Genomic DNA, 23,078 nt, shown 5'->3' on the forward strand with positions numbered 1-23,078 from the left:
TACAATCTGTAGTCACGTGGCCGACAGCGGATTTAAAGGCAATGTTGCCATTAAAACCGTTGAAAAGACATTGAAAACAAGTTATAACAAAGCAGGACGCGGGAGAACTGTCAGAAGTGGATTTGTTGCTCCTATGACGCCTTGCCCCAGCGAGGCATTAGCCGAGCGAGTGTCCGTACGGAGCTGTGTGATATCCGCTTCTGCTGACTCAGCAGCATTGTTTTTGCATGCAGATAGCTTTGGAATCAGTTATCATACGTCCTCCTCAACATGGGACGTGGAATGCCTAATTTATGCATCGTTGCGTGACAGCGACACACGGCGAAGTATGAATCGGGCCAAAGTCTGTCCCCAGCATCCGCATCGGACGCAAAATGTACCTTGACCAAGGTTCAACCATTATGCCGTGTTGGGAGTGAGAATGCGTTGGATAAGAGGACAAGAGAGTAGATGACTAGATGAGAACAGAGTACATTTTTATAGTGTGACTCAAAACATCATCCATTAGTGAATACGATTTAGAAAGAATATGAAAATAGAGTTAACTAAGAAGGAATGTTACGACTGTGAACTTAAAAACAAAGGAGATAAACAGCATCATGTTTGTGGTCACTGTTTCCATACACTCATACACTATAGCATGACTGTGTGTGTGTGTGTGTGTGTGTGTGTGTGTGTGTGTGTGTGTGTGTGTGTGTGTGTGTGTGTGTGTGTGTGTGTGTGTGTGTGTGTGTGTGTGTGGGTGTGTGTGTGTGTGTGTGTGTGTGTCTGTGTCTGTGTGTGCATCCAAATGTTTCATAATTGCATCAGTGACAGAAAGTGTGACCTCACTCTGTGATAACATCTTTGTCTGTGTGTCACACACAAACGCCTGCACACAACAATGCACGCACAGACGGTGTCTGACCAATTAGATACAAGCTAGGTGGTTCAGCTCGCCAATGGATGACTCACTTCCATCATAATCAAGGCAATGAGGGTTGATCCCACTCATGATGTAACACTTGTAGTGCGTGCGTTCGTGTGTGAGAGTGTGTGAAATAAAGAGACCCATCACCGGCATTAAATCCCTGAGATCAGAGACATGATCACTTCAGCCTCGAGGTCTTCATGGGTCCCCCCGAACTTCTAAACCCCAGACCTACCCGAGAGCAGCAGAGGCATACGGAAAAATATGATTTCCAACGTACTACTAGACAACTAAAATAGCACAAAAACAACATGGGGTGTTACTGTAAATGGAACCCGTTTCAACTTGACTAATTGATGGTTCTAATTCAGTCCAGCTGCTATTAACCAGTTGAAACCCCAGCGTTCCATATTCTGGGAGGAACATTAGCCAAAAATAGCAGAATAACAGCAGAAAAACTAAAATAGATTGGCTATTTTTGGCAAAGAGATTTTGCGTAGATGGAAAAAGTGGTCAGTTGTAACCCAAGTCCAGTTCTCTAAGACGACAGGGCTTTAAGTGGTTAAGCCAGCTCTTTATGGAGGGCTGGAAGTTCAGATATGGGGTGGATAAGGTGTTGGGGTTATTCTGGGACATCAACCATCGGATAGTGTATTATTAATGAACATTAGTCCAGAAAACAGCATGGGTCCATGACAGTGTGTTGAAGAGGGTACTGTACACAAAGAGAGAGAGAGAGAGAGAGAGAGAGAGAGAGAGAGAGAGAGAGAGAGAACAGACCATGATAGTCCATTTGGCAGAGGAAACAACTCAGATTATCCCAGAGAACATCTCTTTTTAAAGCCATGCTGGGCCAGTAAAAACATGATATTATAGAGAGAGGGAGAGCGAGAGGGGGGGCAGACACTTATAACAGAAGCCATTAATTCAGTCTATTTGAACACTGTCAAGAGTTGGTATTAGAGATTAGTCTTTTGCACAGTGCCAGCTCAGAGAGAGAGAGAGAGAGAGAGAGAGAGAGAGAGAGAGAGAGAGAGAGAGAGAGAGAGAGAGAGGGGGGGGGACGCCTGCAGAATGTCAACAGCAGCACTTCATTCAGTGTATTAGGCTGTGTGGTTGACAGTGGTAAAGCTTCTTCTATGAAGCTACGGTGTTGTTGTGTCTTCCATGCCAGTGTCTGCAGGTCTGCTGGGTAATGAGAGAGAAAGCAGAGCACAGTGATGTTGCTAGGTTTTCAATGCAATGGGTCCTGGGATGCAAGGGTGGTCTTTTAGATGGGTCCCAGGGACATTTTATGGGTCCCACAAAAATGCACAGCGTTTAACTCGTGTTTCATCTTATATGGTTATATTCATGTAGAACATGTATCTGAAAGAAAAGTACACAATTCCAAATCCGACAACTAGTACTTGTAGTACTTGTAGTACTTGATTTTTTTTTTTACATTAACCACTTGAATCCTAGTATCCCTTTTCTGAGGAGAACTTTAGCCAAAAATAGCAGATCTACAAGCTCTCACTTGTGAGCTTGTAGATCGGCTATTTTTGGAGTTATAGGTGTGTAAAGGGAAAAAAGAGCAGCAAAAGTTTATCTGAAACACAATTTTATACAATATAGAGGGGGTCCCTGCTTCATCTCTCTCTCAACTAGGGGGTCCTTGGCCTGAAAACACTGAAGACCCCTGCTCTACAGGGAATTATTTGATATCTGGCTGCACGGAAAGACACAAGAATCACAGCTGCCATTAATTAGTGCTGTTCAGTGTTGATTGCCTAGTGGTCAAATTGGGGTCAACGAGCCATCGTTAACTTGCTTTGAAGTTGGGCTGTAAGTTGCGCAGCACTTTCACTCTCTCCCTCTAGCAGCAGCTCGCAATGCCCTGAGACAGAGTGAGAATACTTCTCCATACGGCGGTGTTTTACCGAGATTTTTCTTGTTTCCTGCACTATGCCTTGTAATCCGCGGACGGCTTTGAAATCCACGGATGGCCTTCAAATCCGCGGTAATTTCCGCTAAATTGTAGTGCGTCCCATGGACGCAACGAGGGTGCCGTGAATGCGTCCTTTTTCAATATGGTGCGTCAGAGACGCAGGACGCAGGCCTATGAGCATCTCTGACTGAGCAGCATGCATTTCTCACTGACGTGGAAAATTCACCACTCACCTCACACCTTCTCTCTCTCTCTCTCTCTCACACACACACACGCACACGCACACACACACACACACACACACACACACACACACACACACACACACACACACACACACACACACACACACACACACACACACACACACACACACACAATCTCAGTTTAACACAGAGGGCAGGTAGGTCTGCAAAACATCAGACTGGTCTTTTTTATGTACTGTACTGTAGTACTCTTTGTGTGTGACGTGTGTGTGTGTGTGTGTGTGTGTGTGTGTGTGTGTGTGTGTGTGTGTGTGTGTGTGTGTTTGTGTGTGTGCGTGTATGCGTGTGCGTGTGCGTGTGTGCGTGGCAGAAACCAGCTAACTCCAAATATTCATTTTTCAGGTAATGAAAAAGTTAGGAGGTTTTGTTCTTCAATGATAAGAACAGCTGAATGGACCTCCAAGCTCACAATGAGGTTGGAGGTCAAAAGGGGGTGGAGCCTGGAGTCAGCAAAAGGTTAGCAGAAAGTTTGAGGATCCAATGGAGTTAGCTGGTTTTGTCAGAAGCGCTTTTTAATACTTTTCATTGGTTCAATATTTTTTTTACCAACACACAGACGTAAAGGGTGTTCAATGGCCCTGATTTATGGAAAAAAATGCAAAAGCATCAAAATGGAGTTAGCTGGTTTCTGCCGGACAGCAACGTATGCTGATGTCTGTACATGCCTGCATTGATGCAGACAACTTGGCCAATAATGGACGCTGGGGTTCAAGGGGTTAAACTGTTTCAAAGCCTCGGGGGGCAGCAAAAGAGAAGACACGATCGCCCTTAAAGCACCACTCTCATTTAGACTCCTAGCCATTAGCAGAGATTGACCCTCTCTTAAAAGGGTTGTGTGTACATAAGTGTATGTAGTGTATACTTCAGTAGATCTGAGCCAACATGTCTAAACATCATGCACTCCCCATTCACGTTGAAACGGTGTGGAAAAAAACACTCTACCGGACTTGAAAAGGTCACTGTACCCTTTATTTGATCTAAAATGACTGTATTACTATAATCCAATCCAGGGATCAGTCTACCTCTATCCTCTCTCCTCTCACAGTATACTACAAAGCAATAGAGCGTGCACAAAAATAAAATAATCCACCCACTTACACCCAATTTACATCTGTAAACTGTGATGTGATAAATAAAACTGATTCAGATTCTGATGTGTGCGTGCGTGCGTGCGCGTGTATGTATGTATGTATGTATGTATGTATGTCTGTGTGTGTGTGTGTTCACACAGGCGACACACTTTCTAGGTGTGTACTTCATGTCGTCCTCGGAGCTGTTGGAGAATTCGTCGGTGTTGGCCGTCCTTCTCTTCCTGGCACTGGTCCTGCAGAGGACCTTCCTACAGGCGTCCTACTACGTCACCATAGAGACCGGCATCAACCTACGGGGAGCCCTGCTGGTGAGAGAAGGGGGTGCATGGGAAATGTAGGTTTTAACCGCACAAACCCTATGTAGCGTCCCTATTCTGGGGCAAACATTCGGCCAAAAGTAGCAGATCTACAAGCTGACAACGCGTCGTGCCGCGTTGTCAGCTTGTAGATCTGCTATTTTCGCTGAAGATATTAAGTGTACAGCTAAAAATAGGAGGGAGGCTAGTATAGGTCCCTGCAGGACTCCGGTATTACGAAGTATAGACGGTTCAAATATTGGATTATTGTTTCAGGAATGCGACAAAAAAGGAAACAAAAGAACTCAGGGCTTTGTGGGGTGAGTAATTCATAGAAAATAAGTTCCTTTGGGTGAAGTATTCCTTTAAGACTGTGAGGCGTTGTTAGATGATGACATGCTGCTCTGGACAGATCTTTCTTCAGGCCTTAATGTGTCAAATCAACGTTTTGTGACAATCAAGATGTGTAGATGTGTCCTCAGGGTACAAATGGGATGTCTAATTATAGAGAGGTTAAAGTTCACTTTTAGCCCTAATGGCATAAACCTACATGTTATATACAGTATATTATGCAATAGTTTCACTCTGAAACTGAAACTGGCTGATGAGTTTACTTTAGAACAGGGGTTTTCAACTGATTATGAACCAGGGACCACCACCCTGACTAAGAATCAACCTGGGGACCACTGTTTGGGGTTGGATATGGGCGTGGTGTGGGGGAAAAAACTTGAAATTAAAAAAGGACTGTTAAGGGCTTCATTTAATTTGTTAATTCGAGGTGAATTAAATCAAGCCCTTAACATTCATTATTTAACTGAGATATGCTAGTGGTCCAGAACTCAAAAACGGTTGAGAACCACTGATCTATTCGTTTCCCATGGTTGCCCTTATTCTGTTCTCTTAACCTTCCATATTAAACTCTTAACTGATTCATTGCAACTCATGTATGAGTGAGCAGACACATGCGATTGTTTATATGGCCATATTTCCTAATAATGGTGACTCAACCATGCAATCCGGTACACTTTCCCTTGAGATTCTAACTCCCTTTTCTGTGGAAGTTCTTGACGTCCGACTTCTCAGTAACAACATTGACGAGTCATCATGCAACACCAGGTCATTTAGTGCACTGTTTCTCAACTAGTGGTCGATAAAAAAAAAACTTGGTAGCACTTTAAACAAACATCCTATTAACAAACATTAATTAACCGTTAATAAGATACTTATAAGTCCTTACTATAAGTAAGTAAGATGCTTGTTAACCTTATTATTTGTCAATAAAAGCTATGTTATTGTTTATAATAGCATGGTTAATACACTTGGTATATTATTAGACCCTAATACGCATTAATTAACAGTTAATAAGACAATTATAAGATCTGTATTAACATTATTATGTTGTTAAAGCCGATGTAAGTGATAATAATGGCATTTTAAAAAACATTTTTGTTATATTGTAAAGAACAGGAGAACTGTTGCGCCTTTTTTTGTCCTTTTGGTGAAGATTAACTGCAGGTGCGGTGGTCTCGAAAAACATAAGGGTAAACTGACAGACGGAGACTCGCTCACTGCATGGAGGTTAAGGAAAAACTCCTTAGACAAGAAAAACATTTTTCTTTATTTTTAGATGCCCATAATGTGCTCGGTGCTCAGTGGATTAAAAAGCAAACGTTTCAGTCCTCCCTCCCAGGACCTTTGTGTACACCTAATAGTATAGCACTGACGAAGGTCCTGGGAGGACTGAAACGTTTGCTTTTTAATCCACTGAGCACCGAGCACATTATGGGCATCTAAAAATAAAGAAAAATGTTTTTATTGTCCAAGGAGTTTTTCCTTAACCTCCATGCAGTGAGCGAGTCTCTGTCTGTCAGTTTACCCTTATGTTATATTGTAAAGCCATAATAAGCATTTAATTAGTAGTTAATAAGGCACTTATGAAGTTCTTATAAGCTGTTTATTAACCTTATTATGTGTTGTTAATGCTATATATATATATAAGTCTTGATAATAGCATTGTTAATATTTGTGTTACATTATAAGACATTTGTAAGCGGTTATAAGACACTTGTTAACAGTTTCTAGTTTGTAACACTTTTGGGGTGATTTTAATGGCTACTCTGGCTATTGTGTGGAACCCAGGCAGTTTTTACATGTCTAGGTTCAGTGTTTTGATATTTTATGTTAATATTTTATCTTACTTCCTTTATAAACCCATTGTGACTTCAAACTCCATTTTAACCATGTTAGATTCATTGAAAACACACATCCTTGGTTCTGGTGACTGATATTGTCTTTCTAATACATGATAGGGCCGTGTTTTTCGTTTTTCATTTTCAAAACAAATATATAAAAATAAATTTAACAAAGTACGGCCTAATATCAGTCACCAGAACCAGGGATGTGTATTAAAATGGAGTTATAATGGCTTTACATAGGGGGTGTGTCTGATAAAATGAATATCTAAATATTGAATCAAGCAACTAAAAAACTGTCTGGGGTGCACAAAAAGTCTCTAAAAGTTGTTTATATAGCATTAACTAACACATGTATTCAGCCTCACTAACATTTATCTCAGTGTTCAACCTTTACTAAGCTGTGTTGTTGCTTTATTAACATTAAAACATAGTTTATTATGCATTTATTAGTGGTTAGCTATGCACTTATTAACACATTGGCTGCCAAGAACGCAGATCTGCGTTCATTTGCGCAAAAGCCCGTTGGCTGCCAAGGACGCAGATCTGCGTTCTTTCAAAAAAACATTTTTTCAAAATATATATATATTTTTTTTTTTTAATTTTTAAAAAAACCCAAAGACCAAGGAGATATGATTTTCCGAAGAGTTTTGCTCCCAGACACTTCCTTATAACTGAAAACTTAAAAATTCTGTATCTCGGCTCCTAAGTGCTTTTTTTTTCTCATTGAAAAAGTCTGGCAGCCTACTGTAGGGAAAAATTGAAAAAGCTGGCAGCCAATGTGTTAACAGTTAAATATGCATTTTGCATCTACCTGGTCTAAAGTGGGAACAATGGCTTATTAAGGTTAACAAATACTTTCTAGGCTCTCTGCTTAACTGTAGTGTTGTTATGCCTGTAGAGGTGTCATACCCGTTTCCTGTTTTGGTTCATTTCCCATAGCTTAATTTGATTTGCTGATTTCAAAAAATAAAATTACAATTAAAATAACGATAAACCAGAAGAGGAAATTCATATTTTAATAAAGTATTTATTAACCTTAATACCACATTGTTCCCACTTTAGACCAGGTAGATGCAAAATGCATAGTTAACTGTTAATAAGTGCATAATAAAGGATTTGTTAATAAAGTATGTATTAACCTTAATAAAGCATTGTTGCCACTTTAGACCAGGTACATTAGATGCAAAAGGCAGACTGTAGTTCATTGTCAATAAGTGCATAATAGGCTCTGCAGGTTTCCAGAAGCTGGCATATCCATTTCCTGTTCCAGTTAATTTCCCCATAGGTCCATATGATTGACTCAGCTGAAATCAATCAAATTAACCAATTAAATCAGCCAATGAAATGAAGCTATGGGAAAATTAAGAGGAACAGGACATTTTAACGTCTACTGTGACTTTTGTGTGCACCCCATACAGTCTTTAAGTTGCTTGATTCAATATTTAGATATTCATTTTATCAGACACACCCCCTATATAAACCCATTAACTCCATTTTAATACATATCCCTGGTTCTGGTGACTGATATTAGGGCATACTTTTTTCATTTATTTTAATATTTTAGTTTTGAAAATGAAAAACTAAAACAAAAACCATGGCCCTCTCATGCATTAGAAGGACAATATCAGTCACCAGAACCAAGGATGTGTGTTTTCAATTAATCTAACATGGTTAAAATTTGAAGTCACAATCGGTTTATAAAGGAAGTAAGATTACATTAATATCAAATATCAAAATACTGAACCTAGAAACTTAAAAACTGTCTGGGTTCCAAACAAAAGCCAGAGCAGCCATTAAAATCACCCCAAAAGTGTTAGAAACTATAAACTGTTAACAAGTGTACCGCCCGCTTACAAATATATTGTTGTTATAATCTAACAAAAAATATTAACAATATTAATAGCAAGACTTGTATAGCATTAATAACACATAATAAGGTTAATAGTGGCGCTTGTAGATCTGCAATTTTCACTCTTTTTGAAGATTTATTACAGATTGATTAAAATAGATTATTTTTCTATAGTTGCTTAAATCTATTAGTTCAATTAACCTTTGCACCCCTAGTTTATTATTAGATGTATTATTATTCTTACTATTCTTATTATGCGTGTGAACCAGGCGATGATTTACAACAAGATCCTGCGTCTGTCCACCTCCAACATGTCCATGGGGGAGATGACCCTGGGTCAGATCAACAACCTGGTCGCCATAGAAACCAACCAGCTCATGTGGTTCCTCTTCCTGTGTCCCAACCTCTGGGCCATGCCAGTGCAGGTGACTGTGTGTGTGTGTGTGTGTGTGTGTGTGTGTGTGTGTGTGTGTGTGTGTGTGTGTGTGTGTGTGTGTGTGTGTGTGTGTGTGTGTGTGTGTGTGTGTGTGTGTGTGTGTGTGTGTGTGTGTGTGTGTGTGTGTGTGTCTGCCTGTGCCTGTGCCTGTGTCTGTGTCTGTGTCTGTGTCTGTGTGTGTATGAATAAATTTTTATTGTCATGTTTAGCATCTCATTATTCATTGGTTCTCAAAGAGTTTCCTCTCCCTGTTCAGATCGTGATGGGAGTGATCTTACTTTACAATAAACTGGGATGGAGCGCATTAATCGGAGCGTCTGTCATAGTTCTGTTGGCACCGGTCCAATACCTCATCGCTACCAAGCTGGCAAACACACAGAAGAGCTCACTGGTCAGTAGAATGATTGTTGTGTTTTTGTTATATTGTTGTGTTTTTGTTGTATTGTTTTGTTTTTGTTTGTTATTACTGCTTTTTTGTGAAGAGGACCACAATTTATTGTGTTTTCATCCTCGGTGATGCTATGCCTGTATATCGGGAAAGTGCTATTGTGCAACGCATGTCCTTTTTCATGTGATATCACCAAATAAAAATCAATCAAATCAATCCATACACATTTGTTGTAATTTGCTGTAAAATGTCTGCTGTTTAGCAGTCAACTCTTAAATCCTGAAGGATCAGTTTGCACTTTCAACTCAAGTTTTTAATACACCAGTGGTTCTCAACCTTTTCAGGCCGCGACCCCCCCGAAATAATCATATTTGAACTGGGGACCCCCCACCCTGACAAGTTGAGGGATTACATTTCAACTCCTACAATTTCATGTGGGATCCCGACCCACAGGTTGAGAACCAGTGGAATACACGACTGTTACTTGAATACAATAGGCTCTATGCACAGCAGCCATATTGGGAATGAATTGGGCCCCTTCCTTACTTCCTTCACAGGTGTTACCAATAATACTAATTAAGGCCCTGTTCCATTTAGTGTGGCATAGTGGTTGTCTGTTTTCAAGGACCCCCATAACACTACATTACACACCCACCAGAAGGGGCAATTTGGGAACCAAAATGGAGTGTTTCTAGTGAGCCAACATGCACGATATCAGCACCCTGACCAGAATGGAACAGAGCCTTCATTAGTATCATTGGTAACACCTGTGAAGGAAGTAAGATGAGGCCCAATTTTTTCTGTTTTGTGTCCATTGAAGGACCACTCCACAGAACGTCTGAAGAAGACCACAGAGATCCTGAAGGGCATCAAGCTGCTGAAGCTGTACGCCTGGGAGAACATCTTCTGTGACAGTGTGGAGGACACCCGAGAGAAGGAACTCACCTGTCTGAAGACCTTCGCCCTCTACACCTCCATGTCCAGTACGACTGTCTGTCTGTCTGTCTGTCTGTCTGTCTGTCTGTCTGTCTGTCTGTCTGCCTACACCTCCATGTCCAGTACGACTGTCTGTCTGTCTGTCTGTCTGTCTGCCTACACCTCAATGTCCAGTACGACTGTCCTGTCTGTCTGTCTGTCTGTCTGTCTGTCTGTCTGTCTGTCTGTCTGTCTGTCCGTCTGTCTGCCTACACCTCCATGTCCAGTATGTCTGTCTGTCTGTCTGTCTGTCTGTCTGTCTGTCTGTCTGTCTGTCTGCCCGTCTGTTGGTCTACATCGCCAAGTCCAGTACAACCTGTCTGTCTGTCTATGGTTATTGTCTGTCTGTCTGTCTGTCTGTCTGTCTGTCTGTCTGTCTGTCTGTCTGTCTGTCTGTCTGTCTGTCTGTCTGTCTGTCTGTCTGTCCGTCCGTCTGTGTGTCTGTCTGCCTACACCTCCATGTCCAGTCTGTCTGTCTGTCTGTCTGTCTGTCTGTCTGTCTGTCTGTCTGTCTGTCTGTCTGTCTGTCTGTCTGTCTGTCTGTCTGCCCGTCTGTCTGTCTGTCTGCCCATCTGTTGGTCTACATCGCCAAGTCCAGTACAACCTGTCTGTCTGTCTATGGTTATTGTTCATCTTTCTTTCTTTCTTTCTTTGTTTCTTTCTTTCTTTCTTTCTCTCTCTCTCTCTCTCTCTCTCTCTCTCTCTCTCTCTCTCTCTCTCTCTCTCTCTCTCAAACCTTAGGTGTTTAACCTCTTATCTGTCTTGTCTCCCTGCAGTTTTCATGAACGCTGCCATCCCCATCGCTGCTGTGCTTGCGGTACGCCATTTTAAATACACTCATTGAGTTAACTGGGCTTCTAAGAGGTTGTGGCTGACTTGAATTTGAACACGATTATTTCGTGAAACTTGTCAGACAAATGCATTTTGATTTGTTTCCAGACGTTTGTGATGCATAACTTCATCAATGGAAAAGGTCCCAGTCCGTCCGAGGCCTTCGCTGCTCTGGCTCTGTTCCACATCCTGGTCACCCCCCTGTTCCTGCTGTCCACCGTGGTCCGCTTCGCTGTCAAGGCCCTCATCAGGTCTGTGTGTGCGTGCGTGTGTGCATGCGTCGTTAAGGAGGCTATTGTGATAATGGAGTCTGGATGTGATGAGTGAGAACGGCATGAGTGAGTGTCTCTGCAGCGGTGTGAGAGTGTGGGGTAATGTTGCGGAGGTGGAAGAAGGCTGTTTTAGTGATCTGGTTAACATGGGGCTGGTAACAGACCCCACAGTGTGGAGGGGGTGACAATGGTCAAAAAAGTTTAAAACTGTCCAAAGGACCCAAAAGATTTGATGTCTCCCCGGGACATAGAAACATTCAACATGAATTGACCACTTAAGCTTTATTAAAAATAGTGAAAACAAACAATCTACAAGCTCACAACACATCGCGATGTGATGTGTGACCGTGTCCTCACTGTCCCGACATAATACTTTAGGTCAGGATGTAGCAAAGGAACAGGGACAACAGGAGAGCCTATTTACACAGAAGGGCTAACAGGACACAGGTGGAAACAATAATGGACAGTGGATAGACAGAGGGGAATGAGATGAGGTGGAATGGAATGTGTGTGTGGCTGGAGGAGAGAGACAGAGGAACAGAGATAGACAGTGAGATGGATTGTGAAATATTACTTATAATGACTTCTGTTTGTATCTTTGTATGTGTGCTTATGTTCGTATGTGCTCCTGTTTGCATGACTATGTGCATTTGATTTTGTGTGCATTCGATTTTTGGGTGTGTTTGTCTGATCTGTGTGTGTGTGTGTGTGTGTGTGTGTGTGTGTGTGTGTGTGTGTGTGTGTGTGTGTGTGTGTGTGTGTGTGTGTGTGTGTGTGTGTGTGTGTGTGTGTGTGTCTACAGTGTTCAGAAGCTGGGTGAGTTTCTTCAGAGTGATGAGATAGGAGATGACAGCAGGAGAAATGGAGACATGTGCAGCTCACTGGATACGTACAAAAAACTTCCTGGAACAGTGAGTATCAATCCAGTCACCTCATCAATGACTAAATGACTAAACCCATTGATTATCACCCACACCAGACTATCAATGCCTCGTCAATCAATTGATCGACTGACAACAGTCAGAAGGAGCTAACTGGTGTGTGTAGATGGTGAAGTGTTTCATTTTGGGCATGTCATTATTCACGTGAATATATTATGAATGTACTTAATACATGTACTTAGTTACTTTCCACCACTGGTAATATATTACTTTATTTAAGTAACAAGCCCAACACTGCCAGCAACTTAAGTAACAAGCCCAACACTGCCAGCAACTTAAAGGGATGTGAAGGAAAGGAAGGGTGTGTGAATTTAAAGGATGATCTAACATCACATCACAGAGCAGCACATTACAGCCGCGCTTCTAATCCCAGGCCTGTCTGAGATTACACCCAGTCAGGTCATGTGGTGGCTGCTGTGTTCCAGCTGGATTAGCACTATAGGAGTTAAACAGCCGATCTACAAATAAAGGCGCGCAACTAAGTTTAAATCAAGTTTATGATTCCGATGGGTCTCTTAACCCATCATGTGTCATTTTAAGATTTAAGTCCATTTTGAACCCGAGCATGAACCCGAGCATCCCTATTCTTGGCATGTCAGAATAGGCGAACATTCTGCAAAAAAATAGATCTGCTATTTGATGTACAACAATGAATATTAATATTGTTTTTGTTTAAAGGAACAAATGTTGACCACAGTGTTGCCTTTATTGTACAGTAAAGGCAAGTGAAAACCGTTGCTAAAGTGCTTGGACACACACACACACACACACACACACACACACACACACACACACACACACACACACACACACACACACACACACACACACACACACACACACACACACACACACACACACACACACACACACACACACACACACATACTGTATGATGTGAGAGGGAGAGGACGAGGGAGAGAGAGAGAGAGAGAGAGAGAGAGAGAGAGAGAGAGAGAGAGAGAGGGAGAGGGAGAGGGAGAGAGAGAGAGAGAGAGAGAGAGAGAGAGAGAGAGAGAGAGAGAGAGAGCGAGAGAGAGAGAGAGAGAGAGAGAGAGAGATATGGTCTGGTTGTGTCAGCCAACTTTTTCAGCTGTTCGCCGTCTTCTGGTGTTTATTTCTGTTGGATAACTCAAGGAGGCCTTAAGGGACCAGAGCCACATTATAATTAGAGTCAAACACTTGTATAATGACCCATAAATTGCTTGGCCAGTGTACAGTGGAGTATAGGTTACAATTCAGTGTAGTGTGACATTTTGGACAGATTTAGTTCATCATTTCTTTTCGCCCATATTACATAATACAGTACAGCAGTGGTTCTCAAACATTTACATGTGAAGGACCCACACATTTATGTAGGCTATTTGGTGGCAGACCCCCATCCTAAAAGATTTTGTGCCAGGGATCCAGTGGTGTAAAGAAACTAAGTACATTTACTCAAGTACTGTACTGTACTTTAGTTACTAGTTACTTTGCAGATATACATTATTACATTATAAAACATACATTAACCACTTTAGCCCTATTTTTTACCTATAGGCTATTTGAAAATAGCCGATCTACAAGCTCACAACGCGTCGCATCGTGTAGATCTGCTATTTTCAAACATTTTAGTACTTTTGCTTTTGAATACCAATACTTTTGTACTTTTACTCAAGAACAGGAGAACTGTTGCGCCTTTTTTTGTCCTTTTGGTGAAGATTAACTGCAGGTGCGGTGGTCTCGAAAAACAGAAGGGTAAACTGACAGACGGAGACTCGCTCACTGCATGGAGGTTAAGGAAAAACTCCTTAGACAAGACTTAAAGAAAAACATTTTTCTTTATTTTTAGATGCCCATAATGTGCTCGGTGCTCAGTGGATTAAAAAGCAAACGTTTCAGTCCTCCCAGGACCTTCGTTATTATAGCACTGACGAAGGTCCTGGGAGGACTGAAACGTTTGCTTTTTAATCCACTGAGCACCGAGCACATTATGGGCATCTAAAAATAAAGAAAAATGTTTCCTTATTTTGCTGGGGACCCCCTGGAACCCACTTAAGGACCCCTGGGGGTCCCTGGACCCCACTTTGAGAACCACGGTAGTGCAGTTTGTCTTCATAAAACATGAAGGGAATGATGAACAGACTGCTCAAAGGAAATGATTAAACCTAAAACCTGTAAGTTTTTATAGTTTCATTTATACCAATACCCACTTGGCCAGGGAAGATATTGCACTTATGAGATGCAGGCAGTACTACATGTCAACCAGTAGGTGTCCTACCAGACACCAGGGTCTATAGTGAGACCAACTCCAACCAGTATACAGTATCTTTCGTCGTTCATTGTTTTTATGAGAGTACCTGCCTGGGAAACAGAAAGTCCCAGGTTCGATTCCCGGCTATTTATAGATTTATCACACCCGCGTGCTCAATACGACCAGCTGAGCAGCCATCAGCTGGGTTAAGCAGAAACAGATTTCCCTTGTGGAACAGCCATATTGGAAAGAAATTGGGCCTCTTCTTACTTCCTTCACAGGTGTTACCAATAATACTAATTAAGGCTCTGTTCCATTCTGTTCAAAAAGAGTCAGGGTGCTGATGTTGTGCATGTTGTCTCACTGGAAACACCAGTGAGTCTCAAAGTGTGGTCCAGGGACCCTCATGGTTCCTTGAGGGGGTTCCAAATGGCCTCTTACGGTTGTGTAACTCTGAGAGTGTACAAATGAAAATCAAACAAAAGCCTTCATTAGTATCATTGGTAACACTTGTGAAGGAAGTAAGGAAGAGGCCGAATTTCCTTCCAATATGTCTGCTGTACCCAATGACTATACAGTGATGCAGCCTGTTAGTCGTGGCTTGGCGACACAGGGAGACCTGGATGGATACATGGAGCAGGAAGACGTGGGGGGACTTATGGGACTGGAACCCCGTCTTGTTGGTCACTTCCCCAGGGCTTCGATGATGACACACGCACACGCACACACACACACACACACACACACACACACACACACACACACACACACACACACACACACACACACACACACACACACACACACACACACACACACACACACACACACTCACAAGGGACTGAGGCCGATGGAGGAGCAGCCCATGTTCATCACTCATTGAAATCTCTCTATTTCTCCATTTCCCACTGCCCCCCCCCCTCCCCCCTCTCTCTCTCTCTCTCTCTCTCTCTCTCTCTCTCCTTTTCTTTCTCTCTCTCTCTCCTGGGGGCATGTGGGAGAACTGGGTCTTTCTCTTTGAACAAGCTGATGATTTCTTTTTGATGATAGAGAGGACTTTTTATCTCTTTGTAGGCCATGTTGTGTACAATGAGTAGTGATCAACGGTTATGTTATTGTCAATGTGATGTGTGTGCTGTTTCTGGGTTTGAGTGACTCGATAAAAGTATTTCAAAGGTCTTTCTCTTTCTCTCTCTCTCTCTCTCAGACCAAGGCCATCAACAGGAAGCAGCCTATGCGGTATCAGATGGACAGCTACGAGCAGCCAACCAGGCGACAGATCAGACCCACCGAGCTGGAAGACGTGGCTGTGAAGGTCAGGGTCAAAGTTCACTGGGTCATAGGGTGCGAGAGAGAGAGAGAGAGAGAGAGAGAGAGAGAGAGAGAGAGAGAGAGAGAGAGAGAGAGAGAGAGAGAGAGAGAGAGAGAGAGAGAGAGAGAGATGTATGGGGATAGAAATGGGACGTGTAGGGTGTCACCGTCGACCCCAGGTCATATTCACATGGCGGCCATTTTGCTCTTACATCATACCCGAGTACGAAGTAACCATGTTTGAACTCGGGTCTCCCGTGTTGTGAAACCAAACATCGACCGCTCACTCAAAGGGGAATGCCCCCCCTGGCTACGTTAGGCTTGTGGCTTCAGGCAGGACTTTTGGAAATGGGTTCAAGTAGGTTATTTGTTTCCTGTCAAACCTCCATGTTGCACACACACACACACACACACACACACACACACACACACACACACACACTCACTCTCTCTCTCCAACACGTAGGAGACAAGGTCCATTAATACTCTGCCACTCTTTATTTATTGAACTGTAACTCCAGATGTTTCATGTCCACACCACTGTTTGTATACACAGTGCATATGGGATTGTGTGTGTGGGTGTACATTAATGTGTGTTTGTATACAGTAGTACGTATGGGATTGTGTGTGTGGGTGTACATTAATGTGTGTTTACAGTACGTATGGGATTGTGTGTGTGGGTGTACATTAACGTGTGTTTGTATGCAGTAGTACGTATGGTGTGCATTATTGTGTGTTTCTACAGTTACAGTTGAATGTACTGTATGGACATTCAGACTGTATGTGTGTCACCCAGATGACCTGGTTGGCTTGTAGAGATGGCTAGATGTTCTCTCTCTCTCTCTCTCTCTCTCTCTCTCTCTCTCTCTCTCTCTCTCTCTCACCCTCCCTGTCAGGAAGTGCATGATTCTCACGAGAACTGGTCGGCCCCGTTTAGACCCTTAAAGGGCCCAGTGAGTGTGGCTGACATTTTCTCAGCACCTCGCTGCATCCTGTCTCCTCCCCATGGACGCGCTCGCAGCTACTAGACGCTGCTGGCTGCTAATTGGCCCTCAGGGTGGTTGGAGGACAGAGACGCTGCGTCCCCCCACCGAGGATATTCTGCCCCAAAGCAACTCTTACACAGTACAATCCCAGTGTTAAGGGCCGTTCTACAGTGTAGCCAATTCTACAGTGTAGAGCGTTTTGAGCTTGTCAATCTGCTATTATTGCAATTTTTTACACTTGAATCCTGAAAAGTAATAGTTTTGGGCATAATATGAGGTTTCTACTCGACAGAAACGATAACGATAACGATAATGATAACTATAACTACATGTTCACCATTGTCTTTGTTATAGTTGTGGTGTGGACTGGACTCTGCCATCCAATTAACTCATTGAGTGCCAGAATAATGCCATGCTCATTTTTGAATTTTGGCTCTGAGTGCCACCATTCAAATTCATTGTAAAAAAAAAAGTGCTTAGGAAGCGAGATACAGCCTTTTTAAGTTATAGGTTAAACAAGGAGTGGATGGAGCAGCAAATCTTCAAATCATCATATCTTGGGTTCTGAACATGTTTTTCCAAAAAAAAAAAAAAAAAAAAAATATTTTGAAAAAAAAAAAAAAATGATTTTTTTTTTTCATGACGTCTTTGACGCCTTTTGGCGCTCAGGGCGTCAGGCCACATGACGTCTTTGACGTCTTTTGGCACTCAATGAGTTAATGTGCATAACGAAACAAAATTGTCAAACAAAGAGGAACGAAACAGCACTCATCAAGCAGTGAGGATGATTGTGTGCATGGTCCTCACTTGTTGAACACAAAAATACAAATATTGGTGTCCATTGTGAGATCGCTAAGGATCAAGGAGAGGTTCACCTGCTGATCAAGGAGTTGCGGCACTATTCCCATGGTTTCAATGTTTCATGGGCCAGTTGATGCTTTGCTATACTGGAGTCACATTAAAAAGAAGACCACCAATTCCACAATACTGAACAGCGGCTGACAGTAGGGACACGCCCGCACGCACGCTTGAAGAGTATTGTCCCGGCAGAAAAGTGCATGCTGAGCCCTTCCTGAATCCACAGGCTTCATTCTTCAGAGTAGACTACAGCCTCAAAACACCAAAAAGTATAAATCAGCTAAATGATAGTATCATCCTCATGCCGCCAATACATCAGTTCTTTCTCCTCAGTCGTTTGACCAATCAGTCTGAACTTGCACTACATTGACGATTGGCATATGCAGGGATTTAGGGATTATTATTTTTTGTATCTGTTTACTAGCATTTTTGCGACAGGCAATGGGGTCTATTCTGTAGTCACCCATAGCCCAGATAGAGGGCCATGTTTGGCTGGTTGTTGCTTTGTTGTCAGGGTGAATGTGGTAGTGGTGTTTGATTTAATGTTGACATTGGGCTATGGGATCAATGTTGTAGCGCTCATTTAGCAGCCCCGCTTCTACATTTCGGCGTTCTTCGCCGTTTTATTTATTTTTTTCACGCCGTTTGGTGCCCCCCCCAAGGTTGGTGCCCTGTGCTTCAGCACCTAAAGCCCATTGGATAAGCCACCACTGAGGCTACCATTAGATGTTTACGGACCTGAGTAATCTTGTTCAAATCCCTTCTCTTCCTTTTTCTTAATTGTTTCATGCTGCCTCTTTCACATATTATCTTTTCTCATCGCCAGTCTTTTAAACACTTTCACCCAGGTTTTGTTGATGTCATTATACATTTTCAAGTTTGCCAAAATTTCCAAATGTTCCAAAATTTTCCAGTTTTCCCCAAATTGTCCAAAATCGTTAGAAATTGTTTTTCTCAACATTTCCCAAAAGTCGCATAAATAGCCGATCTATAAGCTCACAATGGCCATGAAGCGACATGTTTTGTGAGCTTGTAAATCGGTTATTTTCGCCACATGACTACTAAGTATAAAATAGGGCTGAAGTGGTTAAATCCATGTCTTCTTCTTCACATCCGTTCCCTTGCCCCTTGTCACCTTGTACCCGCCCCTCTCCCCACCATCATCCTTGGCGCTCTGTGTACAAACTTAATGTTGTGCTTTCTCAACAGAAGCATGTGTCTTTGATTTCTGTTTGTTTTGGTCTCGGCTAATCTGTGCTCCGCTGTGATGCCTGCCTCCTCCTCTCTGTGTTTGTAGGAGAGCTGGGGGATTTATACACCAGATAAGACGTAATAAATCAACCATGTGATGGCGGTGCTTGATTGACGCACTAGCCCGCCATCAGGAGTTGAAGAGGAATCTCACTCACATACAATAAGCTCCACTTTGCTTTTTAAAATTGACTGAGATCTAGAGAATTCTATGTACACACATAGGGTAGATCCCACTAGAACTGAAATGATGGCAAGAACCAGTTTATCAGAAAAAGAAATTGGCCACTTTGTAACAATCGTCTTGTGAGGAAAGGTGCCAAGCAGACTAAAATGAAACATGACATTAGATGATCACACTGACACACAGGTTTTATGGCTCTAACTAGCGACAGCCGTGGCCAGATAGGCATTAGGTTTTTGGGTTGTCTGGCCGTCCATCCGTCCGTCCATTTGGCACACATGTCCACTTGGACTCAAAGATGAACTTATTACAAGTAGTAATAGTAGGGCGTCAAAGATCAGTGGTCAAGGTCACTGTGACCTCACAAATCACATTGATTCATTCCTTCAAATTCGCCATTCACTACATGTACACATTCATTCACTACATAATATGAGTCTATACATTCATTCAATACATACACTATATGTACATTCCCTGGAACTGGTCGGCAGAGGCATTCAACCACAATACGGTATTTAGGGTGTTCTGGAATGGCAGCGAGCTCTTCCACCTACAGTACTGTCTTATTGTCTCTCTCTCTCTGTCTCTCTGTCTCTCTCTGTTTGTCTCTGTCTGTTTCTCTGTCTGTCTGTCTGTCTGTCTGTCTGTCTGTCTGTCTGCCTGTCTCTCTTCTGTCTGCATCCCTCCCTTCGTCTATCTAAGAAGACATCAATGTCATGAGATAATCTTAATTTATACAAAGATCCCCCATCCACTCCCTTACAAAGTAAGGAAACAAAATGTCGACTGTGTCTGTGGTCGGGACGCTGCCCTTTTGGGGGAGAACTCGGCCGTGTTTGTGAGAAAGGAATCGGAGCAGGGTCTGGGGGGAGGGAGGGGGGATGGGGGGGTTAGTAGGGGAGAAGGGGTTGAGGGGTAGAAGGCCGGAGCATTGTCAGATAAAATAAACACGAAATAAATAAGAGAAAACAGCAGATGGGAGGAATGTAAACAGCGATAGGGTCTCAGCAGGAAGCAGGGCGATAGATCACCAAACGGGGATTATAGAGTGGACCAGGCCTGGCAGTGCTGCACGTGCTCATTGGTTGCATAATGGTTTTCACTGGAAGTCCATTCTTTCAATTTGTCCAGGGTTTAACCCATTAAGACCGGGAACGCATCTGTGTCAATTTTAAGATTTATTTAGCTATTCAAAAATAGCAGCTATACAAGCTCATAGCGCGGCACCGCATATATTTTTTTAAAGCGTTTTTTTTTCAGAGCTCAGAGCTTTGCTTCTGGGGGCGTCCCTGGAACAACAAACACATATTTTGGGGCTCCTTGACATGAAAACGGTTGAGAACCACTGATTATAGCAGTATTTTTCAAAAAACTGTTAGGATTTAGAAGACATTTGTAGAATCGTAGAAGAAAGATTTGAGTTACAAATGTTCACTTAAAAATATATATATATTCAAAGAATTGCACAAATTGTCACAATTTTTCAAAAATAATAGTACTATCTACAAGTTGTATATCAGCTATTTTTGAATATCCCAAAGTATAAAATAGTGTTCCTGCGTTTCTGGTCTTAGTGGGTTAAATCCATCTCTGGATGAGGATACATGAGATCTGGTGGAATGTTGATGTGAGGGGTTTGCTTGCTCTGACGGGGGTGTTGTGCTGTTATGCAGACTATAGGACATGGATATGTATTGTCTGACTGATGTTGCTTTGTTTTGGTTTTTATTGTCTGTGTATCTGTTTTTTTCATTTTTCTTTATTTTATGGTGTTGTGAGTTAAAGGAGTTGTTCACCCAAAAAATGACTTATGTTCTATCAATTACACACGCCATGAAGCCTTGAATTCATGGAGATTTTGCGTTTATGTCCCATTCCTGAGCCAATAATTTCATGATTGGCAGAAAGATCCTAATGTCTCCGGTAGGAGACTCAAAGCGTCTACATTGCGACAAAAACAGAAAAATCTCAAGGCTTCATGGGGTGTGTAAATGATTTTTTGGGGGGTGAACTACTCATGGGTGTTATTCAATCCGTTTCTTGTATTTTTTGTATTGGATTTATCTGCATACGGTAGCACCCATTTTGATATTGAATGCTTCCGTGGAAAACCCAATTAACAAAGTAAGAAAATAAAGAAATAATGGTTTGCTGAAACCAACTCTTCCTGTGCTGGTCTGGTGGACGCCAGTGTGAGCTTTATAGGAGTGTGTCCATGAATGAATACCTTCAACCTCACCTCGAGGAACTGAGAGACGTTAACCACCTCCAACCTTTCGTTTCACATTAAAAAAAAACAGCATTTTTGAAATATAGCTAAAATAGCTCATGTGAGTAGACAGTGTATTGATGGTGTATGGTCATTTGACTGGATTCTCTTTTAGTTTTGTGGCTCATTTGTTACACCTGCAACTCCCTGCTTATAGATGTGGATAAGACCACTGTATAGTCTCTGTGCATGTGTGATGTAAGATCATTAATCAGTTTTTGTTGAATTTTCTTGCTTTTCTCTTTATCCAGGTGAGCAATGGATTCTTCACCTGGGGAAGCAACCTGTCGACACTGTCGGACATTAACATCAGAATCCCTACAGGTAATTTAATGTCAGTAATGTGAATGTGAATTGAGCCGAAACTAATGCTAGCCTTCTGACATACGTATGTTGGTAAACGTTGTGCGCGGCTGATTATGCATAATTCATACGAGGTAGTGCACCGATGCAACATGTTCACATGAATTTATGTGCTGTTGTGACAGTTGAGTTTATTCAACTAGATAGAATCATGCGCCAGCTGTAGAAACTGTGCAGATTGGATAGAAAAAGACTTAAGCCCAGTACATACATACATACATGCATGCTCCTTCCCACGTCCAGACTTTTCTTCGGAAAGGGAGGTTGATATACGTGTAAACTACAAGTTGACGTCATTCGGAACCATGTTGCTCCTTATAGTCAACGGGAGGTTTTGTTGGACGGGAGCTGCCATCAGCGGGGTGAAGCTGAAACTGAATTTCCCCCGTGGGAATAGAAGGTCTTCAGTCAATCCGGGAACGCATATCTGCAATTTTAGATTTCTTTGGCTATTCAAAAATAGCAGATATACAAGCTCATAGCACGGCACCAAGTGAGCTTGTAGATCTGAAAAAAAAAATCGTGGAAATCTGTACAAATCTTTGAATATGTATTTTCTATAGCCATATTTTTTGTCATTTCAGTTCCAGGGTCCCCCAGAAGCAAAGATTTGAGTTGACTGTACAAATGTTATATATATATATTGTGGCAACCAGGGGTAGTGGAGGTAAGATTCACAATAAAATAGGAAACACGGAGTCAGATGTGGTATAACTTAAATGGTCTTTATTCAAAAAGGCTCTGGGAAAAGGGGTGGTGGGTCAAAACTCAAATTTAGGAGACTTCTCGTCTTGGGGCTGTAGCTCTCAGCCTATGCTACACGCGAGGGAGTCTGCTAGCTGTCCTGTGGGCAGAGCAGAGAGAAAACAGTGACTATGGATTCCATTGGGGGGGGGAAACCCTGCTTTCCCCCTTGGTGTTGGAGCTCAGGTGGCTTGCACTGACGTCCTTCCACTCATGACAGAGAGTGTGTTGCCTGCTTGCTGTCTGGCTCCAACTGACTGACCAGCTACCTGGGAGCTGGTGACTTAAGTACTCAGCTGGCTGATTGTCAGATGGGCTGCAGGTGTGACCACAGCCAGCTACCTACTGGCTGCAGGACCTGTAAAGGAAAGTATACGCCCTCTATTACCTGGCCCAGTCTGGGCTTGACTGACATCTGAGGCAGAGCTTCCCCTGGTTTGCCACAATATATATGTATATTCAAAGATTTGCACACATTTTCAAGATTTGTAAAAAA

General features: G+C 42.4%; 1 protein-coding gene across 4 annotated transcripts in view; it reads left to right on the plus strand.

Moving 5' to 3' along the window:
• abcc9 (ATP-binding cassette, sub-family C (CFTR/MRP), member 9) overlaps nt 1–23,078 on the plus strand; it is an 84,387-nt gene that overhangs the window by 16,342 nt on the left and 44,967 nt on the right. For all 4 annotated transcript variants that reach the window (XR_014600234.1, XM_084050050.1, XM_084050051.1 and 1 more), the window contains exons 9-17: nt 4,338–4,505; nt 8,807–8,962; nt 9,230–9,364; nt 10,182–10,344; nt 11,113–11,153; nt 11,276–11,418; nt 12,242–12,350; nt 15,821–15,928; nt 21,727–21,799. Coding sequence is in view for 3 of the 4 variants with exons in the window: in XM_084050050.1 (XP_083906176.1) it covers nt 4,338–4,505; nt 8,807–8,962; nt 9,230–9,364; nt 10,182–10,344; nt 11,113–11,153; nt 11,276–11,418; nt 12,242–12,350; nt 15,821–15,928; nt 21,727–21,799 (1,096 nt within the window). In the remaining variant the exon portion in view is untranslated. The remainder of the gene's footprint in view (nt 1–4,337; nt 4,506–8,806; nt 8,963–9,229; nt 9,365–10,181; nt 10,345–11,112; nt 11,154–11,275; nt 11,419–12,241; nt 12,351–15,820; nt 15,929–21,726; nt 21,800–23,078) is intronic.

Source organism: Gymnoscopelus microlampas (assembly GCF_963454915.1).
Source record: "Gymnoscopelus microlampas genome assembly, chromosome: 23".
NCBI lineage: Eukaryota > Metazoa > Chordata > Actinopteri > Myctophiformes > Myctophidae > Gymnoscopelus > Gymnoscopelus microlampas.